The sequence below is a fragment of the Cajanus cajan genome, chromosome 4, assembly GCF_000230855.2.
Source record: "Cajanus cajan strain Asha chromosome 4, NIPB_CcT2T_4, whole genome shotgun sequence".
In the NCBI taxonomy this organism is placed as follows: Eukaryota; Viridiplantae; Streptophyta; class Magnoliopsida; order Fabales; family Fabaceae; genus Cajanus; species Cajanus cajan.
In genome coordinates this window covers 46499666-46521930 of record NC_138520.1, presented here as the reverse complement: position 1 = coordinate 46521930, position 22265 = coordinate 46499666, and the positions used below count along the sequence as shown (strand labels likewise).

At 38.7% G+C, this 22265-nt stretch overlaps 1 protein-coding gene across 1 annotated transcript; it reads left to right on the top strand.

Moving 5' to 3' along the window:
• Positions 1-870: 870 nt before the first annotated feature.
• LOC109789107 (uncharacterized) lies at positions 871-1245 on the top strand. The gene has a single exon (XM_020347979.1). It carries the CDS (start codon positions 871-873, stop codon positions 1243-1245), a length of 375 nt encoding a protein of 124 aa, XP_020203568.1.
• Positions 1246-22265: the final 21020 nt, after the last annotated feature.

The following is a 22265-nucleotide window of genomic DNA, read 5'->3' as shown; positions in this document are numbered from 1 at the left end:
ATCACAGATAACCAAACTAAAAAGAAAGGCTAAATATTATGTTTGGGATGACCCTTATTTGTGGAGATTTTGTAATGACCAGGTGATCCACAAGTGTATTCAAGATCATGAGATCTAGTATGTGCTTCAGTTTTGCCATGCTTCACTAGTTGAAGGACACTATGGTTCTTACAGGACAACTAGGAAGGTGTTGGAGAGTGGGTTTTACTAGCCCACCATTTTTAGAGATGTATATCATATCTTAGCACCTGTGAGTAGTGTGAGAAAATAGGATGGCCATTACACATAAGCATGAGATGCCCCAACATCCTATCATTTTTTGTGAGGTTTTTATGTTTGGGGTATTGATGATGTTATGGGTTCATTTCTTGCATCTTTTGGTTACACATACATTTTACTAGTTGTTGATTATGTTTCAAAGTGGGTGGAGGCTAAGGCCACCGAAACTAATGATTCTAAAGTTGTTTTGGATTTTATTAGATCAGATAGTTTTCGCAGGTTTGGTGTGCCTAAAGCCATCATCAATGATAAGGGGAGCCATTTCTACAATAGAAGCATGTAGGCTTTGCTTCATAAGTATGGGGTTGTGCATAAAGTGTCTATAGCTTATCATCCCCAAACTAATGGGCAAGCCAAAGTTTTTAATTGAGAGATCAAGCAAATTTTGCAGAAGATAGTGCACCCTAACAGGAAGGATTGGAGTAAGCTTTTGGAGGATGCTTTTTGGGCGCATAGGACAGCTTACCAGACACTAATTGAGATGTCTCCTTATAGGATTGTGTTTGGTAAAGCATGTCATCTGCTTGTTGAGGTTGAGCATGAGCATATTGAGTGGTGAAGAATTGTAACTTAGCATTTGACCAAGTGGGCATGCAAAGGAAGCTTCAATTGCAACAACTTGGAGAGCTTCGCTTGGAGGCCTATGAGAACTCCAATATCTACAAGGAAAAAGTCAAATGCTTTCATAATAATCATATTTTGAGGAAGGAGTTCAAAGTGGGCGAACAAGTGCTTTTGTTCAATTCTCGCTTTAAGCTCATAGTCGGTAAACTTAGATCTAGATGGGATGGTCTCTTTGTTATTACTAATGTGTTTACCCATGGTGTAGTTGAAATTAAAAAAGAAGTTACCAACATAACCTTCAAAGTGAATGGGCATCAACTCAAGGAATTCCAACAAAGTCCAAAGTTGGAGGAGAAAGATGTGGAGGACATTTCATTAGAAGAACCAACTCTTGGACCTTGAGGGAGTTATACCCCTTTTGTATTCTTTGCAATTGTCTTTATTGTTTGCATTATTTGTTTCATTGAGGACAATGTGACATTTAAATGTGTGGAGGGGGTGTTTGCAAGAAGTTAAAAAGAAACTATTATTTTTTGTATTTTGATTTTCTATTTTTACTATTCTTCTTTGGAGTTTTTATTTTTGTTTGTTGTTTCTATTTTATGTTTCTACTTTTCCTTTATTGTTTTATTTTTTTTTGTATTTGTATATTGTATGTTTTCTGTTCACTATTTCTACTATATTTTTTCGTTTATGATTTTTTCATTATGTTTCTATTTTTGTTTTACTGATTTTGTTGTTTTAATTGTTATTTGATTTTGTTTGATAAATAAAAAGTTTGTACTTACATAAATTTCTTACTTTCTTTTTGATTTCTACATGTATGAGTAGTGAAAGTTGTTTCATCCTTTTTAGTTGATAGGTTGCAATATTTGACGAGTCATTTTTACATTTTTAGTATGTAAGTTGCTTGAAAAATTAGAGCTTGATTCTTTGATGATAAAATATTAACCTTGTGAGATTTTTGAGTCTATTTTGGTTGGAACATCTTATTCCATCCCATTTTCTTTCTTGTGTGATTTCACTCATGTTGTTAGATTACTCTACATTTTACCTTGACTCTTTTTGAAGCTTCTTGTTCACATGCATTATTGATATGATTTATGCCTTTTTTCTTAAGCTACTAGCCAAATAGCATACTGATCGAGGCCGTACCCGGTCAAATAAAATTAGTTAAATGTAATACTAGGAAGCTTTCCTAGGTCGTCTCCCAAGGACCATTTGTCTCTGTCAAAGGTTCAAACATGAAGGGGGGAGTTTTGTTCAAAATCATGGTTGAAACATAATAAAATGCAAAGTAGCACAACAAGAAAAATAGATTAGATTCTTGTTAAGATTGTAACTCTCTTATCCCTGGTTCTCAAAAGATTTCTCTATTCACAAATTAATCCTTGTTCCATCCGAGTTAACCAACTAAGCGAACATTAACTCAAGATTTCCCTACACGAATTAAGCAAACGTATACAATATTAAACCTCCCTACAAGATTAAGCAAACTGTGACCTTATATATGCAGTAACCCAGATTCATTAAGCATGAACAGGTGCTGAAAGCGTTTCAATGCAGAGGTTCAATGAAGAAGAAGAAAGCGTAACAGAAATGCATATACGAATAAGACCTTAAATGGAGATTACAATTTGCTCGAGGAGCCAACCCCAAGGGTTTTAGCCTTCCATTAAAACGAAAATGCAGATACAACAAGGTAGAAGAGAAGAAAATGAAATGTCTGTCTTCATTCAAATGTAAAATATGCAGTTCAGATACAACCATGAAGAAGTGGAAGAAAAACGTAAATGGAGAAGAAGCAAAACGTAAAAATACAGGGAATCAGCTCTCAAAACATGGTCACATCAGATGGTGGCTACATGGTCCCTACTCTAGGTCCTACAAACCCTAGAAAAGTCAAAACGGCCCTCCAATCCAAGTCTGACCTGAATTTACAATGAAATAAATGAAAAATAAAATAAAACAAAATGTTGATGAGGTGCTGATGTGGTGAAGTGGTGCTGACGTGACATTTATCTCTTGAAGTCCAAAAATAATATCAAAGCCCAAAAATGCTCCACAATTAACCTAAAAATAATTGATAAACAAAATTTAAACCAATTGAATCGGAATTAATTAAAATTCAAATTACTGGCCCAATGAAGCCCAAATAGTAAAATTGTACAATTAATAAGCGATTAAGCCCAAATCAACAATTAAAATAAGTATAGAAAGATAAATAAATAAGGGAAAATAATGACTCATCACCTACCTTACATATTTTTCCCTTGTTTCCCCCTTTGAGCCTTTAAAACCTTTCCTTGATTTTTAGCTCATTACAAGCCATAAAGTGAAAAATCATGATGTCCCATAACATTAGGGATTAAAGGAACTTTGGAATTGTTTTGAGAATTATAGACACCTAATTTCATCCAGGACCCACAAACAAAGAAATGGACTTTAGCATGAGACAAAGGAGTCCCCGAAGGCCCGAGTATGACATTAGAACAAAATGATATGACATCAACAGGCCCAAAGTCCAATAAGGGTGAAGTAGGAGCCCGGAACGAGCCGTTCCCAATCTAGAATGGGTTGTTCCAAACTCCTAAAAAAGCCTAGAAACCCTAGGTTGAAACGGGCCATTCCTAGTCCGGAACGGGGCATTTCGACACAAGTCGTTAAAGGTAAAATTCAAATCTAGAACAAGCCATTTTGATTCTAGAACGGGTCATTCTAGATTCAAATTTTTGCCTTAACAAACTGATCTAGAACAGGCCGTTCCAAAACCAAAACGGGCCATTTTGGTCAGGTATGACGTCTATAAATACCAAAGCCGAACACTGCTTAGGGGGACCGAAAAATAGCCTTGAAAAGTTTCACTAAGCTTGAGATTTTCTCTTTCTCCCTCTCTTTGTATTTCTTGAGATCAGTTAGGTATTCTGTAGTGTGAAAGGTAGCCAAAAAGTGCCTCAAGATCCCTACATTTGAATTATTTATAAAAGCTCACTCTAAAGGTATTCACATCAATTTGCTTCTCCTTCTCCTACTTCTTTTATTATAAATATTGCTATAATAAAAGTAACCATGTAGACGTCTTAGGGTCAATCGCATAATTTAAATTTAAATATGTAAATAACCATTCATAAAGGAAAACAAATATCTAAACTATTATTTTATATCGCGCTAGTTTCATTATAGGATACCGATTTAGGGCGTTGTAGGGTGCCTAATACCTTCCCTACACGTAACTAATCCCGAACCCAATTTTGGTTGTGAAGGCTATTTTAGGGTATTTTTAAATATATTTTCTTTTTTTTCAATGCTTTGAGTAAAACATCAATGGTGACTCCATCGAACTCTTTTCAAAACTGTTAATTAGAGATTAGTCTAGTTTTCGGGCATTCCTTAATTGATGAGATTTTCAAACTGGAAGTCTAAATGATGGAACCTCTTGAAGATGATTGTTGTTTCTTCAAGTTGAACCATCCAAGTCCCTTCTTCTCTTGAGGTTCTTCACGTCCATGGAGGATTGAAGGAGATTCAAGCTTCAAAAGCTTGAAGATGCAACCTAAAGAGGTTCGATTTCTCTAGAAGGAGAGAAACTTGAGGAACCAAGCAAAAAGGAGAAATTCCTTTGTGAAGTTCCTAGACAGAAAGAGAATTCTCTACGATTTTGACTCTTGAGGAAGAGAGAAATTTCTGAAATTAATCTCATAAATGTTCAAAAGTGATTATAATGGAAGGTTTTAAGATTTTATAGAAGTAGGTAGCTTAGGGAGCAAGCTAACCTTAACCATGGTTCACTAGGAACCATAGTTGGGTTGCTTGACCGTCCAAGCTAGTTAAGAGGCTTGTGGAGCAAGCTTCTCACTTAGCTTGCTTGGGAAGCCAGCTAAGGAGAAGCTTGTAGAACAAGCTTCTCAAGGCTTCAAGACATGAGAAGTAATTCGGCCAAGGAAGAAGAACTAGGCAAGCTAGGCGGCCTTGGGTCCATTTTGCTCACTTTGATTATTTCAAAAATGTTTGGTTTGGTTTAGTTAGGTCCATCCAAAATTGATGAGACCTAGCTAAATCAAATCCATGAAAAATTAGGAGCAAAATGAGTCCAATATGTAAATTTTTTCCTAGGCCCAATTCTGGCCTAATTACTAGTTACACCCTCAAACATTGTTAATTGCCACCCCACTTCTACTATTGAAAAAATAAAAAAATAAGAGTGTACTTCAAAATTAGGTTAAATGGAGTCAAAGTCTCCAAGTAACCTACCCTAGAAATAATATACAATGATCTATAAAATGAAATAAAGTGTCTCACAAATACAAAGGCAAAAAATAAGCCTATACAAGGAAACTATGTACAAGTTTATATACAATAGAGCCATGGCTTCTCTTCATGATAGGTTGGTCCATATAAATAATACATTGGGCTTGGAAAGCCCATTGGTCTTCAAGTTGTCCAATCCTTCTTGTATTCTCCTAGCAATAGCTCTAGTGATTGGGCCTTTGGCCCATGGTCCATCATCTCCTCCCTCTTAAGAAGGATTTGTCCTCAAATCTGTAGGTTCGACCTCCTCATCATCATAACCTGCAAAGGGAATAAGATCACTAACATTAAAAGTGTTACTTACTTCATAATCACTAGGGAGATCTAACCTATAAGCATTATCATTTATCCTCTGAAGGACTTGAAAAGGACCATCTCCTCTTGGATTGAGTTTAGACTTTCTTTGAGAAGGAAACCTTTCCTTTCTCAAATGAAGCCAAACCCAATCTCTTTCCTAAAAAATGAGGTCTTTTTTGCCCTTGCTTCTTTCTAAAGCAGTTCTCTCATTTTGTTGTTGAATATGAGTTTTAACCTTCTCATGTAATTTCTTCATAAAATCAGCCTTAGATACCCCTTCTTTATGAAAATAATGAGAAGAATCAGGTAGGGGTTTTAGGTCCAAAGGAGTGTGAGGGTTAAAACCATAAACAACCTCAAAAGGTGAGATTTTGGTAGTCTTATGGACTACCCTATTATAGTCAAATTCATTGTGGGGCAAGTACTCATCCCAAGACTTGTGGTTACCCTTAAGGACTGCCCTTAACATGGTAGATAGGGATCTATTAACTACTTCTGTTTGGCCATTAGTTTGAGGATGGCAAGTAGTTGAGAAAATTAGTTTAGTTCCTAGCCTACTCCAAAGAGTTTTCCAAAAATGGCTAAGGAACTTATTGTCCTTATCTGACACAATTATCTTGGGTAGAACATGAAGTCTAACCACTTCCTTAAAGAAGAGTCTTGCTATGTTGCTTGCATCATCTATCTTGTGACAGGGTATCAAATGAGTCATTTTACTAAATCTGTCCACTATCACAAAGATAGAATCCATGCCTCTCTAGGTCTTGGGCAAGCCCAATATAAAATCCATACTGATATCTCAACCCATGGAGAGTTAGCAACAGGAAAGGGTGTATAGGATCCATGAGGCATTACTTTAGACTTTGCTTGCAAGCAAGTTATACATCTAGAGAAAAACCTCTCAACATCCCTTCTCATGTGGGGCCAAAAGAATTTTTCTTTTAGAAAACTTAGAGTGTTTTCAACTCCAAAGTGCCCCATGAGACCACCCTCATGACTTTCCTTTACAAGGAGTTTTCTAATAGAACCTTGGGGTATACATATTCTTCCTTCTTTATACAAGTACCCCTCAGAAAACCATTGGGTATAAGAATCATTAAACTCATATTCATTGGAATACAACTCATTAATGTGATCTGTAACAGCCCAATTTTCAATGGGCCGTAGGCCCAATTCGTTGCCCAGAACGGGGCGTTTCAAAAGTGAAATGGGCCGTTCTGGAATAAGTTAAAGGCCCAAAATTTGAGAATCAGAACGGGCCGTTCTGGAGGGAGAACGGGGCGTTTCAAAAGTGAAATGGGCCGTTCTGGAATAAGTTAAAGGCCCAAAATTTGAGAATCAGAACGGGCCGTTCTAGAGGGAGAACGGGCCATTCCGGTTTGGAGAACGGGCCGTTCCAGAGGGAGAACGGGCCGTTCTGGTTTGGAGAACGGGTCGTTCCGGAGGGAGAACGGGCCGTTCTGCTGGGATTGGGAACGGGCCGTTCTGGTTTTGGAACGGGCCGTTCCAGTTCAAAATTTTGCGTAGGTTTAAGGGCCCAGAACGGGCCGTTCCGATTTTGGAACGGGCCGTAGTGGTAGGTGGGCGAAAAATCCTATAAATAGGCTTCAAATCCTCTCATTTCTACACACATCTCATTCTCACTCTCTCTTCTCTTCTGTTCTCTCTTTCGTTCCTCTTCTTCTCTCTGAAGACCAAGAGGAACTCAGAGGATGAGGTTCTGTCCCAGATTTAGTTCCGATCCTTGTTTAAGGAAAAAGAGGAGGAAGTTCTGCCCGAGTTCCTATTTATCCAGGTACGGGGGAAAAGGAGATTATTTATATGTAGAGTTATATGAGGGAATTGGGTAGAGGAAGATCCCTTAGGGTTATGAATAATTTTATAATTATTTCTGTTTGGAGAATTAATTATCTTATGTGATTCTATATATATTTAGGATTACGAATATATGTTTAACTTGTAAAAATGATGCTCTGGGAGAGAGAACGAAATTATAGAAAAGTGCCTGTAAGTTAGGTTGTGAAAAATTGGATGATTTCTGTTTGAGAAATTGAGGATCCCATTAGATTCTATATGTGTTGAGGATTATAGATATGCTAATAATTTGTAAGAATGATGATCTAAGAGAGAGAACAAAATTGTAGAAAAGTGCCTGTGAGTTAGGTTTTGGAACAATTGGGGATTTTACTGTTTACGTTAAAATTATATTAAATTGATAATTCTGTTGTTTGTTATATTAGTTTATGAATGTTATTGTTATATTATTTGATGATATAAATGATGAATTACTTGAGGGGTGTGTGAATCACCATTTTGTGTGGATTGTGTGTGTATTGTGGAATTGAGATGTGGATGTGGATGTGGATGTGGATGTGGATGTGGATGTGGATGTGGATGTGAATGTGAATGAGATGTGATTGTGGTTCTTCACACCTATGACCAGGGGTGAGCACGGCCCGAGATTGTTACATGAGTATCATGACCTTGGTTAACATGTCAGGGGTGAGCACGGCCCTAGGTTAGGGATAACGTGACCTTGGCATAGTGTTATATCAGGGGTGAGCACGGCTCTGGATTGTTACATGAGTATCTTGACCTTGGTTAACATGTCAGGGGTGAGCACGACCCTAGAATAGGGATAACGTGACCTTGGCACAGTGTTATATCAGGGGTGAGCACGGCTCTGGATTGTTACGTGGGTATCGTGACCTTGGTTAACATGTCAAGGGTGAGCACGGCCCTGGGATAAGGGATAACGTGACCTTGGCACAGTGTTATATCAGGGGTGAGCACGGCCTGAGATTGTTAAATGGGTAGCGTGACCTTGGCATAGTGTGAAGTGCAAGATTTGTGATGATTGGTGTGATTGAGAATTATGACGTGATGACGATGTATGATTGATTGAAATAGGATATGTTGAAATATTTATGAATATTAAGTTATAATGAGATAATATGTTGTGTTTTCTTATGTGCTATATTCATAGATGTTTTCTTTTCTCACCGTGCGATTTGTGGATATTTTAGGTGAGGAAGATCCGGCTACGAGTGACATCTAGAATGCTAACGGTTGAGTTGTGGTTATGCTCTGATATTGTGACATCGGGGCAGAGGATTTTCTTTAGGACATAGATTGTTATATGGAATTAGAATTGTAAATATTATTTTTGAAAATCATTTGTAAACTCTCACGTTTCAATTTTATCTTTGTGGTTATTGAAGAACAATTTTGAAGATTCTCATGTGAACCCTTTTACCGAAATTGAAAATTGTTTTTGTTAAGTTTTCATTATTACAATATATGTGTTGGGGTAGTAAGGGTGTCACATTTAGTGGTATCAGAGCAGGTCGATCCAATCGGCCGTGAGTTGTGAGTCTACTAGGCTTGTTCGATAGATGAATGATGGAATGCATTGAGTGTGAAGCTTATTGATGTGCTAATGTGATGATTGATTATGTTATTGTTATTTGTTTGTGTGCATTGTGTTCTCAGGATTTGTCTGTTAGACATGATATAACTTGATGATGCTATTTTTGATTGCTCTTTCTTAATCTCATGATTGCTTAATTATTTTGATACTTCTTGCTTATGTAAGAAGTAGTGGTTGGGTGGCATCGCTCGTGTTGCGAGCATAGGTGCAAGTAGTGGTAGTAGACGAAGTATCTTGCTAACCAACTAGAACTAGTGGAAGCTTGGATGTGGGTAAGAAATTGACTTATCGAATATATTAAGAGTTTACGATTGGTGGCGTTTCTGAAAGTTATAGTGGTAATGATTGAATCCAAGAGGTTATGTGTCGAGCATTAGAACTTTGAGTGTTCTTGATGAAAGGTCAAAGTGTTGGTGATTTCCTTAAGTTTTGATGCTTGCATATTAATCTTGTTAGGGGTTAGGTTGCATGAGGATTTGATTTCAGCTCTAAGTCTTTTGTGGAATAGGTGAATTATTTTCGTTTAGGGATTGTAGTTGGAAGCTTGGATATGAGTTTAAGGTAGAAAGAAGTAAGTTTGGAAGGGTTGAGGTATTCTGTGGGATGTTAGTGCACTATTGTTGTCTAGTGTAGGAGATGTTTTCACTGTAGTTTTGTTATGCTAGTAGGAGTACCGTATTGATAGATTTGGATTTTGTGGTCTTCATGGAAGTTGTAGTCTTGGATGTGATCTTTTCAATGGCACTGGAATGAGGTAAAATAAAGGTTTAGAACTCCAGTTATAGTTGTTTTGGTAATCAGAGGCTAGTTATAAGCGTTAAATATATCTGTTGTGATTTTGAATTGTTAGCTGAGAAGAGGATCTATTCAGAATCTCATGTCTTCCTAAGAGTTATAGCTTATTCTTTTATCTTTCTTTTAAGATAGGATTGAGATCGTTGGACAAGTGTAACTCTCTAGGTATCATTTTCCTTGACAGTTATTGATGAGATATGTATGCTATCATGATGTTTTTGAGTTACTAGGCAATGCAAGGATAAAAATGATTTTGTTATGATGTTCTGAGGTGTTGTCATGTGGATTGTAAGGTTATTCAAGGTTTTATGATGCTATGTCGTAAAGTTAAGTTCATGCACATGTTATATGGTGTGAAATAGTGATAGATTTATATATATGATTGGGAAGGATGTATATATGAAGGTTTAAATAGGTATTCTAATATGATATCCATGTATGTGGATATGAGGATAGATGACCTTATGGATTAATTAGTGAATGGTTGTGTGTTTAGTGAGATTGACCTTAAGATGTGAGATCATCATATTAGAGTTAATTTTGAAGATATATCCAAGATAGATTTAGGCCTTGTAATTTCTTGCGCGGATATAACATAGATCTACCTATGGTAGAAGTTGTGCTTAAGTGGGAGATATCAAAAGTCAATTTGTGAGGTTAGAAGTTTTATTGAGATAGTTTATAGGAAATTTATTGAGTAAATTTTTAAGATAGCCGTTCACGGTTTAGGCTGCTCTCGTTTCTCTCGTCGCCACTATAGGAATTGCTTTTGCTTTCTTTTCTTCTAGCTACTAAGATGTTTCAGTTCACTAAGTTGTCTTTTGCCTACCCATGAATTCAATAGTAGTTCAAAAGGTTAACCTATATCGAGGATCCCCGAACCTATGCTTATTTTCAACTCCCCAAAGCATTTCGTCGCTTACTTCTCTAGGTTGCTTACTATTTGACTAGATTGACTAGGAAAGACTTGCCTTTGTATGGGATAATAAATGTGAGAGTATGTTTCAAACCTTTAAGGAAAGATTGGATAATGTTACCGGATTTTAGTAAGTCTTATGTGGTATACCGTGATGCTTCTAAGATGAATTTGGAGGTAGTGTAGATGCAAGGAGGAAGGGTAATAACTTATGTTTCTAAGCAATTGAAAATTTATGAAAGGAATTACCTTACCCATGACATTGAGTAAGCAATCGTGATATTTACACTAAGATTTGGAGACACTATCTATATGATTCTAAGTTGGAGGTATTTAGTGATCATTAGAGCCTCAAATTTTGTTTGACCCGGAGGACTTGAATATAGGACACGTGACACCCTCTACCCCAACATATATATATATATAATAATAAAAAGAAATATCTTATTGGATAAAAAAAATATTTAAAATTGAAACGACAATTCCAATAATCATGTGAGTAGAGAATTCACATTCATGTCCTTAATCCAAATAGCAAATAAAATTACAAAGAATAAAAATTGAATTTTCCAAAATATATACTTTAATAAATCATAAACAATGTCATATTCTAATTCTATCTATGTCCCGATGTCACATGTCCTATCAGAGCAAAATCCCACATAGAAGCCTCAGCTCCATCGTCCACATCCTCAGCCTCATGCTGTTGATGGTCTCCTGTATATCAAACAAGGGAAACAATACAAAAGAAAGGAGTGAGAAACATCTCACTCTGGCTCACGGTGTAGGAACGCACACCGGATAGCCAAACACAAACAATACAGTTACCTCATAGATCAATCAACAACAATAGCTTATCCAATCATCTAAGTCATACAAATAGTAATTTATCATCATTTAATAATAAGAATGCACATGCATGGACACGAACTACATATTATCATGCATGTGGCGCCAGTAAAACATCACATGGCATATTGCCGCTAGCAATACACGAAGAGTAGTCTAGGAGTACATGCCGGGTCACACCCTCTGCGCACTCTCACTAGAAGGATATACTACCAGAGTCTCGTCGGGATAGCTAAGCTGCGCAAGATACATCCCATGCACACAATGGGCGAGACTGGGACTTTCAAACCGAGCTATCCCCAAGGACTAATTCCCAAAGCTTTTACACTAGGGGGCCTTCTCTGGCGGTGTATTCCATATCGTACTCTTAAAACACTTATGCAAATGATGCATGTCAATCAAGACTCTATGCATTCTCATATCACATTATCATTTCCCATGGTCATATCACATCATCGCATTTCGTCATCATATTTCATTATCACATTTCATATCCCATGTCTCAATCACATTTCACTTCACATCATCATATTCACAAAGCCTCCACAGAGCACTTTAATTTATATCAAAACTCGTTTATTTATAAAATTAAATACATATTTTTACATCTCATCAAACAAGTAATATAACAGAAAAATCAGAAATCAAAACAGAAAATATTTCATATTTTTCCTATTTCTCGTAGGGTTTCCCGGAGGAACCCATAGAGCACACTAGATCATATTAAAACATATTTATTTTCAAAATTAACCACATACTCATGCATAACATCCAACAAGGAACACAACAAAGTAATCAGAAGGCAAAATAGAAAACATTCATATTTTGCCCTTTTTCTCATAGGGTTTCCCATATGAACCCATAGAGATCTCAAGTCATACAATTAATTGCATATAAGAAAAATAATAAGCAAAACAGATACAATTGGGAGAAACCCCTCATACATGAGCATACATAAAAATACAGCAAACACAGGATTGGGGGCCAATCCCACTACCTAGCATACAATCCCACACCCAGAGCGAGGTTTCTCACTCCCCCCTTACCTGGATGAGCAGAAGACAAAGGTGTGATCTAAGGTCGTTCCTGAGTACTCTTCCTTAGAGCTCTTTGTTTCTCTTTTTTTTTCCTAACCCTTCAGAACGCAAATGAGGTAGATAGGGTTAACGCTACCTGACTCCTTAAAATTAATCCATTGGGCTGGGTCAACCCAACCCATTTTCCTTCTCTTCTAACCCACTTCTCTTTTTCCTCAAAATAATTAAATAAAATAAATACATGTATATTATAAAATATTTTTCCTCTATAATAATAATATATTTCTGACCTAAAATATAATAATATAATTTCAATAACAAAATATCATATAAAATCAACCTTCTCTTAAAACATATAAATATTTATTTAAATATGCTAATAAAAAATACTTATTTAATACGTACAAAATAATTGTCCAAAACAATAATTATTTAAAACGTACAAAATAATATTCTTCTATAATTATTAAAATAATTATGACCAAATACCATATAATAATAATAATAATTATTATAATAATAATAATAACTTTATTGAAAACTGGGGTGTTACAGGACAAAAGAGATAGTTGGAATTTTTGTGGACTAGGATTTCAATCTTAGTTGTTATTTGCATAAAGTCAATGTGATGGTTGATGCTTTGAGTAGGAACCCTCTACATTATTTTTTTCTTATGATTAGAGAGATGGATCTTTTTGGCTGAAATTAAGGATTTAAGTTTGACTTATGAGATTACTCCGAGTAGTATGAAACTAGGTATAACTTGAGTAACGAGTGGATTGTTGAAGGAAATTGGAGACGTATAATTAATTGATTAATTTTGGTGACAAGATATGAGACTATAGGATAAGGTGATGAATAAGAGTTTGACTTGGGTGTAGATGGACTGGTGAAATTAGAGATCTGATATGTATACCTAGTGAACTTACGCTTAGGTGCTTAATCTTTAAAGATGATCACAGAAGTAAAACCAATATTGTGGCAGATGCCTTGATTATGATGACCTCTAGTATATCATTTATGATGATTTAAGGGTTGGATTTGATTGAAGAATTTAGAGACTTATGCTTTGTGTGTGAGATTATCCTTAGGAGCATTGAATTGATTGTGTTAAAAGTGAGTAAATTAATGGATGAGATTAGAGAAGCCTAGGAGTCAGATCCTTTCTTAGAGAACCAAGTGGAGAAGATTGGTAGAAGTATAGATAACCATTTATGAGTAGAAATCAACATTATTTTGAGGTGCAAGAACAAACTTGGGTGCATAGTAACCTTGAATTAAGGAAGATGATTTTAGAGGAAGGACATAACAGTACTCTTAATATATATATTTAGGAGCTAATGAGATGTATCGGGACCTTAGGAGGATGTATCTGAATAGCGCAGCGGAAGTGAAGTGACCTAAGGTGAAGAAAGGAGTAGAGAAATTGTATACTTGTGTTTAGTATGCTAGAAGTCTTTAGGAATTTTGTAGCACTTAGACGTCCCATTGTGGAAGTGAGATGATGGGTGGATAGGCCTTAATTGTAGGTTTGTCTGAGATGCTTAAGAAGTTGATTCTATTTGTGTTTTAGTGGATAGGCTTGCCAAGTTTACTTGTTTTGCCCTTAGATATCTTTTGATAAAGTTGTATCTCAATAAGGTAGTGAGGTCGCATAATAATTAGAAAGTAAGAAGCGAGGAGTCTACCATTGCAAAAATTTCGAGGACGAAATTTCATAAAGGAGGGAAGTATTGTAACAGCCCAATTTTCAATGGGCCGTAGGCCCAATTCGTTGCCCAGTGTCGCCACCCGCCGAAACGGACCTTGGCATTCGCGACGATGGTTGGACTCGTTTTAAAGGTTTGAAAAGTGGTGGATTGTTAGAACGACTTATTCTCAAACTGAGACCTTGTCGAACTAACAATTTTATTAAATGATTCTCACCAATCCATGTTAATCTCAAGCGAGACCCTCCATGGATTAGTGGTTTTCGCAAAGTAGGGTTCTTGGAGTCGCCACCAATGTTTTACTCAAAACATTGGAAAAAGGGATAAGGCTATTGATTTCATAAATCAACTTTGGCCATTACAACCAGAGTCGGGTAAGGGAGTCGGTTACGTGCGGGGAAGGTGTTAGCACCCCACAACGCCCCTTTCGGGTTCCCTATGATGAATTATTTCATAAATAACAGTGTAAAATTACTAAATTACCCCTATTTATAAACGGCTATGAATAAGATATCTACATGATGAATAAATTAAACATGCAATGCAACAATCAGAAAGCAGTAAAAGGAAGGATTTTGAAGAAGAAACCTTTGAAGCGTGCTTTTATATATTCAAATGTTAGGAGGCTTTTTGGCGCTCCCTCCCACTACACGCTCGCTCGCTCCTTCCCTAAAAATTAATCTTTACTATGGAAATCAAAAAGATTTCCCTTCGACTAGTTCGAATTCTCAAGCTAAATGCTCAGAACTCAAGAACTTCGTCGGATCGGCTCTCGGAGAGATTCCTAGGGCAGAACACTGCTCAAAAACCCCAGAATCCTCAAGGAGAGAGTCCAAGAAGTGTGGAAAAGTGTCAAATGACGTCCAAATGACGTCTTATTTATAGGGGTGAGGCGCAGTACGGCCCCTGGTGTCAATACGGCCCGTATTGAAGTTTTGAACTTCAATACGACCGTATTGAATTCAATACGGCCGTATTGAGGTTCAAAAGCTTCAATACGGCCGTATTGGTTTCAGTACGGCCGTATTGCAGTTCAAAAATGCAATACGGGCCGTACTGAGCTCCAAAGAGGCCGTATTGAGCTCCACTCCTCCCACTTTCTTATTTTTTGCTACTCTAAGACCTCTAAACCTACAGATTGTCATCCCACGGTCTTCTAAGAGTCCCTTTGGCTGACTTTCCTTTGATCTTTGAGAGTCTTCGAGTCTTATTTCCGACCCGGACAATTTTAGGGGTCTACAGCTGCCCCCCCTTTACTTAGTCAAGCGGCTTTTTAGTGTACCGGTTGACAAGTAAAGGAGTTGACCCAATTGTCCGGGGAATAAGCCACCCTTCCGACTTGTAGTGTCTTCCGGTGGAAAATTGTTGAGTAGCCTCTCCAGGTTGAGTATTAGTCGTCGCCTCTCCAGGCTCGTTGCATACCTTGGTGTTTCTGACAACCTTGGTAGCTGAGTACCGCCTCTCTAGGCTCAACTTCACTCGACGCCCGAGCTGGAAGTTGCCTACCTCCGTGTTTCTGACGACGGGGTAGTGTGAGTATTAGTCGTCGCCTCTCCAGGCTCGTTGCATACCTCGGTGTTTCTGACAACCTCGGTAGCATGAGTTTGCCCTCTCCAGGGTCTGCGTACCTCCGTGCTTCTAGTCACTTTGGTAGCGTGAGTCTTGCCTTCTCCAGGGTTGCGTACCTCTGTGCTTCTAGTCACTTTGGTAGCGTGAGTCTTGCCCTCTCCAGGGTTGCGTACCTCTGTGCTTCTAGTCACTTTGGTAGCGTGAGTCTTGCCCTCTCCAGGGTTGCGTACTTCTGTGCTTCTGATCACTTTGGTAGCGTGAGTCTTGCCCTCTCCAGGGTTGCGTACCTCTGTGCTTCTAGTCACTTTGGTAGCGTGAGTCTTGCCCTCTCCAGGGTTGCGTACCTCTGTGCTTCTAGTCACTTTGGTAGCGTGAGTCTTGCCCTCTCCAGGCTTTGTGCATACCTCGGTGCTCTGGACATCTGGGTAGCGTGAGTCTTGCCCTCTCCAGGGTTGCGTACCTCTGTGCTTCTAGTCACTTTGGTAGCGTGAGTCTTGCCCTCTCCAGGGTTCTGTGATGGTTTTGTCTCCACAGTCCACGATGCTGCTTCGACGATTTGTTTTTGATTTTGGTGCCGCTGAGGGCTAGATAACGCAGGGATCCGTCTAGGGGATGTGCAGTTACTCATAGGTTCTTGTGTCCCAATTTTGCATTGCGTAATTGGTGCCCATTGAGGAATTTCTGTTTCCTTGTGGTATAGACACGAAGATGCTCTTTCTGAGATGAGCGGTGCCTTATGGTTGGCTGACGTCCTTTTGACGGTGGTGGAGTATCCCGGTTATCCTTATTCGGGTGACTCTTTTTGATTTTCTGGTTTTATTGCCTCTGCGTAGGCTGTTATCCACTAGGGGATTCTGTCGTATGATTTTGTCTCCACAGTCCACGATGCTGCTTCGACGGTTGTTTTTTATTTTGATGCCGCTGAGGGCTGGATAACGCAGGGATCCGTCTAGGGGATGTGCAGTTACTCATAGGTTCTTGTGTCCCAACTTTCCATTGTGTAGTTGGTACCCATTGGGGAATTTCTGATTCCTTGGGGTGTAGACACAAAGATGCTCTTTTCTGATGTGAGCGATGCCTTATGATTGGCTGACGTCCTTTCGACGTTGGTGGAGTATCCCGGTTATCCTTATTCGGGTGACTCTTTTGATTTTCCGGTTTTGTTGCCTCTGCGTAGGCTGTTATCCACTGGGGGATTTTGTCGTTGATTTTGATTAGCCTCTTCTGTTAGGCGGATCATCTTGACGTTTAATGATTGGCTCGATGCCGAATTCCGCTTGGGGAATGATTATTGATCTTTTCGATTTTTTTTTTCTTTTTTGAAAGAGTGTCTCTGAGTAGGCGAATGATCTTGATGTTCCGAGTGCCGGATTCCGCTTTGGGGAATGATTATTAATCTTTTTGATTTTTCCTCTTTTTGAAGGAGTGCCTCTGAGTAGGCGAATGATCTTGATGTTCGGTGTTCGGCTGAGTGCCGGATTCCGCTTGGGGAATGTTTATTGATTGTGATTAGCCTCTTCTGTTAGGCAGATCATCTTGACGCTTGATGTTTGGCTGAGAGCCGGATTCCACTTGGGGAATGATTATTTGTCTTTTGTGATTTTTCTTGAAGGGGTGCCTCTGAGTAGGCGAGTGGGGATTTAAAGTTTATATATCCCAGAGTATTATTTAGAAAGCCTCTTCAGGCTTAGCTTCACTCATCGCTTGAGTTGGAAAGCTATCCTCCACTGAGGAGGTCATAGTCCTTTCGACTCGGATATTCTGTTTAGACGATCAAGCCTTCCTTGGGGAATCTTGCTGATCTTGGTTTGATAGCTCTCACTGGGGAATTTGGCCCGTGAGTGGAAGCTGAGATATCTCTGGGGAGTATTATTTCGGCAAGCCTCTCCAGGCTCAATTATTCTGATGAGGGAGTATTATTTCGGCAAGCCTCTCCAGGCTCAGTTATTCTGTACAATTGGGGAGTATTATTTCGGCAAGCCTCTCCAGGCTCAGTTATTCTGTACGAGTATTATTTCGGCAAGCCTCTCCAGGCTCAGTTATTTTGTACAATTTGTTGGGTTTTCTGTATTTTGCCTTTTTTTTGTTGATTTTTGGCTTTTTCTGTATTTTTGCCTTTTTTGTCGATTTTTCGGCTTTTTCTGTTGGAGGGATCTCAAACACACTCACAGATGAAGTATGCAGAGGAATTAAGATGTTGTGATGAATGAGAATGGGCCAATACGGGCCGTATTGAATTTAATACGCCCGTATTGGTGTGGATGTTATGGCCAATGCTGCCGTATTCATTTCGGTACGCCCGTATTGAGTTGAAAATTTGTTCATAACCCTGATTTTAGTACGGGTGTACTGAACATGATACGAGCGCATTGTTTTTTCTGAAGTTTATATATATATATTTTTTTGTTTTTTTGTTTTTTTGTTTTTTTTGTTTGTTTGTTTGTTTTTTTTTTTTTTTTTTTTTGTTTGTTTTTTCAATAAACAGAGAATAAGTGATCTTCCAGTACACCTATCATCTGTATGCATGTATGCGGTATGATGCACCTAATTCTATTTGATTTATTTTTTCAAAAGAATTAACCGATGCGTTTCTTTGTTTGGATCTTGCCATTCCTCCAGACGGGCTGTGCGATGCCGATTTCTGTAACCGAGGAATGATGCGTGTTATATCGAGATGGGCGTCATCAACCCAGTGATCCTTCCCTTCCTTTAGAAGACATGTCAACCCTCCTATTGACCACTATATCTCCATGTTTCCACTAGATTATCCTAAAATCGTTTGGGACAAGAGAAAAGAAGGGAAGGATATTTTTCGAAAGTTTGTGTTTTAGAGGGGTTTTATTTTTATTTTGAAAAATGGATTTTGTAAGAATGGCTGGCCAAGGTAAGCTTATGTGTTTAGGCTTGTTTGATTAAACACTTATGAAGTTAATAAAATCTTGTTTATTGACGTTGTGATTTTGACAACTTAGATAGCTCCCCTTGAACCTTTCTTTTTTGAATTCGGCTCATGGTACCATCATGGATTTCTTTTTTTTTTTTATTGTCCTTATTTTTGCCTAAAACACCCTTTTGTGGCGTTTGTTTTTGTTCATTTTTGCAACCCTAACTTTTGCCTAGGTCACCCTTTCGTGGGATTCCTAGCGGGTCTTTTGCTCTTATTTTTGCGCAGCCCCCTTTTTGGGTTTCCTGCCGAGCTTCTTTTATTTTAAAGGATTTCTTTTTATCCATGATGGCACTTGTCGAGGCCAAGGGAAGGTGCTCCAAGTTGTCACACACACTTCCACATAAAAATGATGCGGGATTATTGTTATTAAGACAATTTTAACCTCATTCATGCTTATTCAAACAGGGTTAAAATAATGTGGTCTAGAGATTTATTGCAAGCAAGAAAAGAAGCAATAAGAAATAATAAAGAATGATTTTATTATAATCATAGTGGAAACATGTGCCCTATCGAGGCTCGGGGGTCGGGCTGTCCCCGAGGAGTAATCTCTAATAGTCATCAGGTCTATACATCCCTATTGGAAGGAGAAGAGCACTTGATGACGACGACCGGCCTTGACGCTTGTGAACCGGCCTTCCTAAAGATCTGGCTTAAAGAACGTCGAGAAGGATCTTGGTTCCTCTTCGTCCTTTGATCTTTATTAGGGTTGTATCCTAACCCTTGTTTCCCCGGATTATCCTTGATAATAGGTAGCTCGGGAATTCCTTGGGAATCCTTGCCAAGTCCTTGTCCAGGCAAGTATCCGTTCTTGGTAAGCATGTAGGCTACCTTCTTCATTTCTCGGGGAAACGTTTCAACATTGGCGATCTCCAATGCTTGGAAGGCGGTTTCTAAAGCTTCCTCTGCTGCATCCACATAAGGTATGGCAGATGGCTTACTGATGAGTATGTCATCTTCAGTTTGTACAGTCACCAGCTTGTCACCCACTGTGAATTTGACTTTCTGGTGGAGCGTAGAGGGAACAGCTTTCGCATTGTGAATCCAAGGTCGGCCGAGGAGACAGCTGTATGCGGGAGTAATGTCCATCACTTGGAATTCGACATTAAAGATGGTGGGTCCAATTTGGATTGGAAGATTGATCTCTCCCACCACTTCTCTTTTAGAACCGTCGAAAGCTCGAACGATCATGTTGCTCGGGCGCATTTGGACTCCCTTGATTGCCATTTGATCGAATGTTCTTTTTGGCATTACGTTCAAGGAAGACCCATTATCTACCAAGACTTTAGCGATGTGATACTCCTTGCACTTTACAGAGATGTGCAAGGGCTTGTTGTGATTTGGTCCCTCAGCGGGGATTTCTTCATCGGTGAAAGTGAGGTGATCATTAGCCGTGATGTGACTAACAATCCCCTCAAATTTGTCTTGGGAGATAGTGTGCGACACATATGCCTCGTTCAAGACTTTCAACAGAGCTTACCGATGCGGTTCGGAGCATAGGATCAACGACAACAGAGTAATCTTTGCTGGCGTCTTATGAAGTTGATCCATGATGGAGTACTCGCTCTGTCGGATAAACTTTAACAGCTCATCAGTCTCCTCCTCGGATTCTTTTTCCTCGGTTTTCTTTTCTTCTTTTTCTTTATTCTTGGGGGCTTTATCATGAAGATCTTCGGGAGTGTAGATCCTGCCACTCCTAGTCATGCCCCCAAGTCCAGCGATGTTGGAAATATCACTGTCGGCAGAAGAATGGATGTCGTATATCCATGGCACAACCTTATTTGATTCGTAGGGAAAAGGCCTTGGAGCAATGATCCTTAACGGCGTCGGACCTTCCCCTTTGTTTGTCTTGATTACCAACAACGGAGTTGACGTATGCTCGCTTGGCGCGGTTGTTGGCTTACACTTAATAACAAACGGCGTGCGATCCATCTTGAACATACGCATCGATTAATCCTTTCTTTTTATTACTGTTATTAGTAAATTACTAGGAGGGATGTATGAAATGCAAACCTAGATCCCTCCATGATCTTTGATAAGAATGCATGATATGAGATGATGGAGATGAATATGCATGCATTGTGTTTATTCAATTAAGCATTATCATGTTTTTAGGATGTCCCTAAGATGATGCATGATATTGCTTGGTTTGGATAAATAATATTTTTCTTTATTTTTCTTTTGGGTATTTTTTTTTGTATTTTTGAGTGAAAAGGGAAACTACCTATATGAATGGGATGAAGGTAGATGTTAACACCATGTAATGGAAGATTATTATTCCTATTTATTTTTATTTTAAAAGGGAATGTTGTATGTTTAAAGAATGCAATGTATGCTCAAACAATGTCACATAAACATTTACACAAACAATTCACTCATCCACGAACAGTCACGAGCGAATCACGAGGTAGGGGTATCCTGCAGAAAAATGCATATTCAAGGAGGTTCTAACTGTTCTCACTGGTCTGAGGCCCCCAAGGTGCCCCCATTATAGGGACCCAATTCCTCTCGTCGTAAGTCGATGGAAAGTTCCAACGCACTGTCGGACTTGAGTTCATGGTTATCACCTTGAGTGATGTTTTCCGACAACGGTCTACGGGCACCTATAGACCCATTCGACAACCGGCCATACTAACATCCACTCCCTATGGCTTACCACTCATGCCCCCGGGTATAGAGGGAACTGTTGTGTGCAAAGGTTCGTGTGCAGTTTGTATTTCAAACAATTGCGAGAATTTAAAAATACAACAGTTATTAAAGCCAAATAGATAAAGCATGTTATCATACAAGTAAGGGGTAATAAAGTAATTTTAAACTATTATTTTAGAAATAATCCATCACTAAATGGGACTGACTCTCGAGGCTTCCCCAGCAGAGTCGCCATCTGTCGCCACCCGCCGAAACGGACCTTGGCATTCGCGACGATGGTTGGACTCGTTTTAAAGGTTTGAAAAGTGGTGGATTGTTAGAACGACTTATTCTCAAACTGAGACCTTGTCGAACTAACAATTTTATTAAATGATTCTCACCAATCCATGTTAATCTCAAGCGAGACCCTCCATGGATTAGTGGTTTTCGCAAAGTAGGGTTCTTGGAGTCGCCACCAATGTTTTACTCAAAACATTGGAAAAAGGGATAAGGCTATTGATTTCATAAATCAACTTTGGCCATTACAACCAGAGTCGGGTAAGGGAGTCGGTTACGTGCGGGGAAGGTGTTAGCACCCCACAACGCCCCTTTCGGGTTCCCTATGATGAATTATTTCATAAATAACAGTGTAAAATTACTAAATTACCCCTATTTATAAACGGCTATGAATAAGATATCTACATGATGAATAAATTAAACATGCAATGCAACAATCAGAAAGCAGTAAAAGGAAGGATTTTGAAGAAGAAACCTTTGAAGCGTGCTTTTATATATTCAAATGTTAGGAGGCTTTTTGGCGCTCCCTCCCACTACACGCTCGCTCGCTCCTTCCCTAAAAATTAATCTTTACTATGGAAATCAAAAAGATTTCCCTTCGACTAGATCGAATTCTCAAGCTAAATGCTCAGAACTCAAGAAC

Bases quoted from the DNA above. Each gene is read 5' to 3' on its own strand.
- LOC109789107 (XM_020347979.1), top strand. From the start codon at position 871: ATGCAAAGGAAGCTTCAATTGCAACAACTTGGAGAGCTTCGCTTGGAG.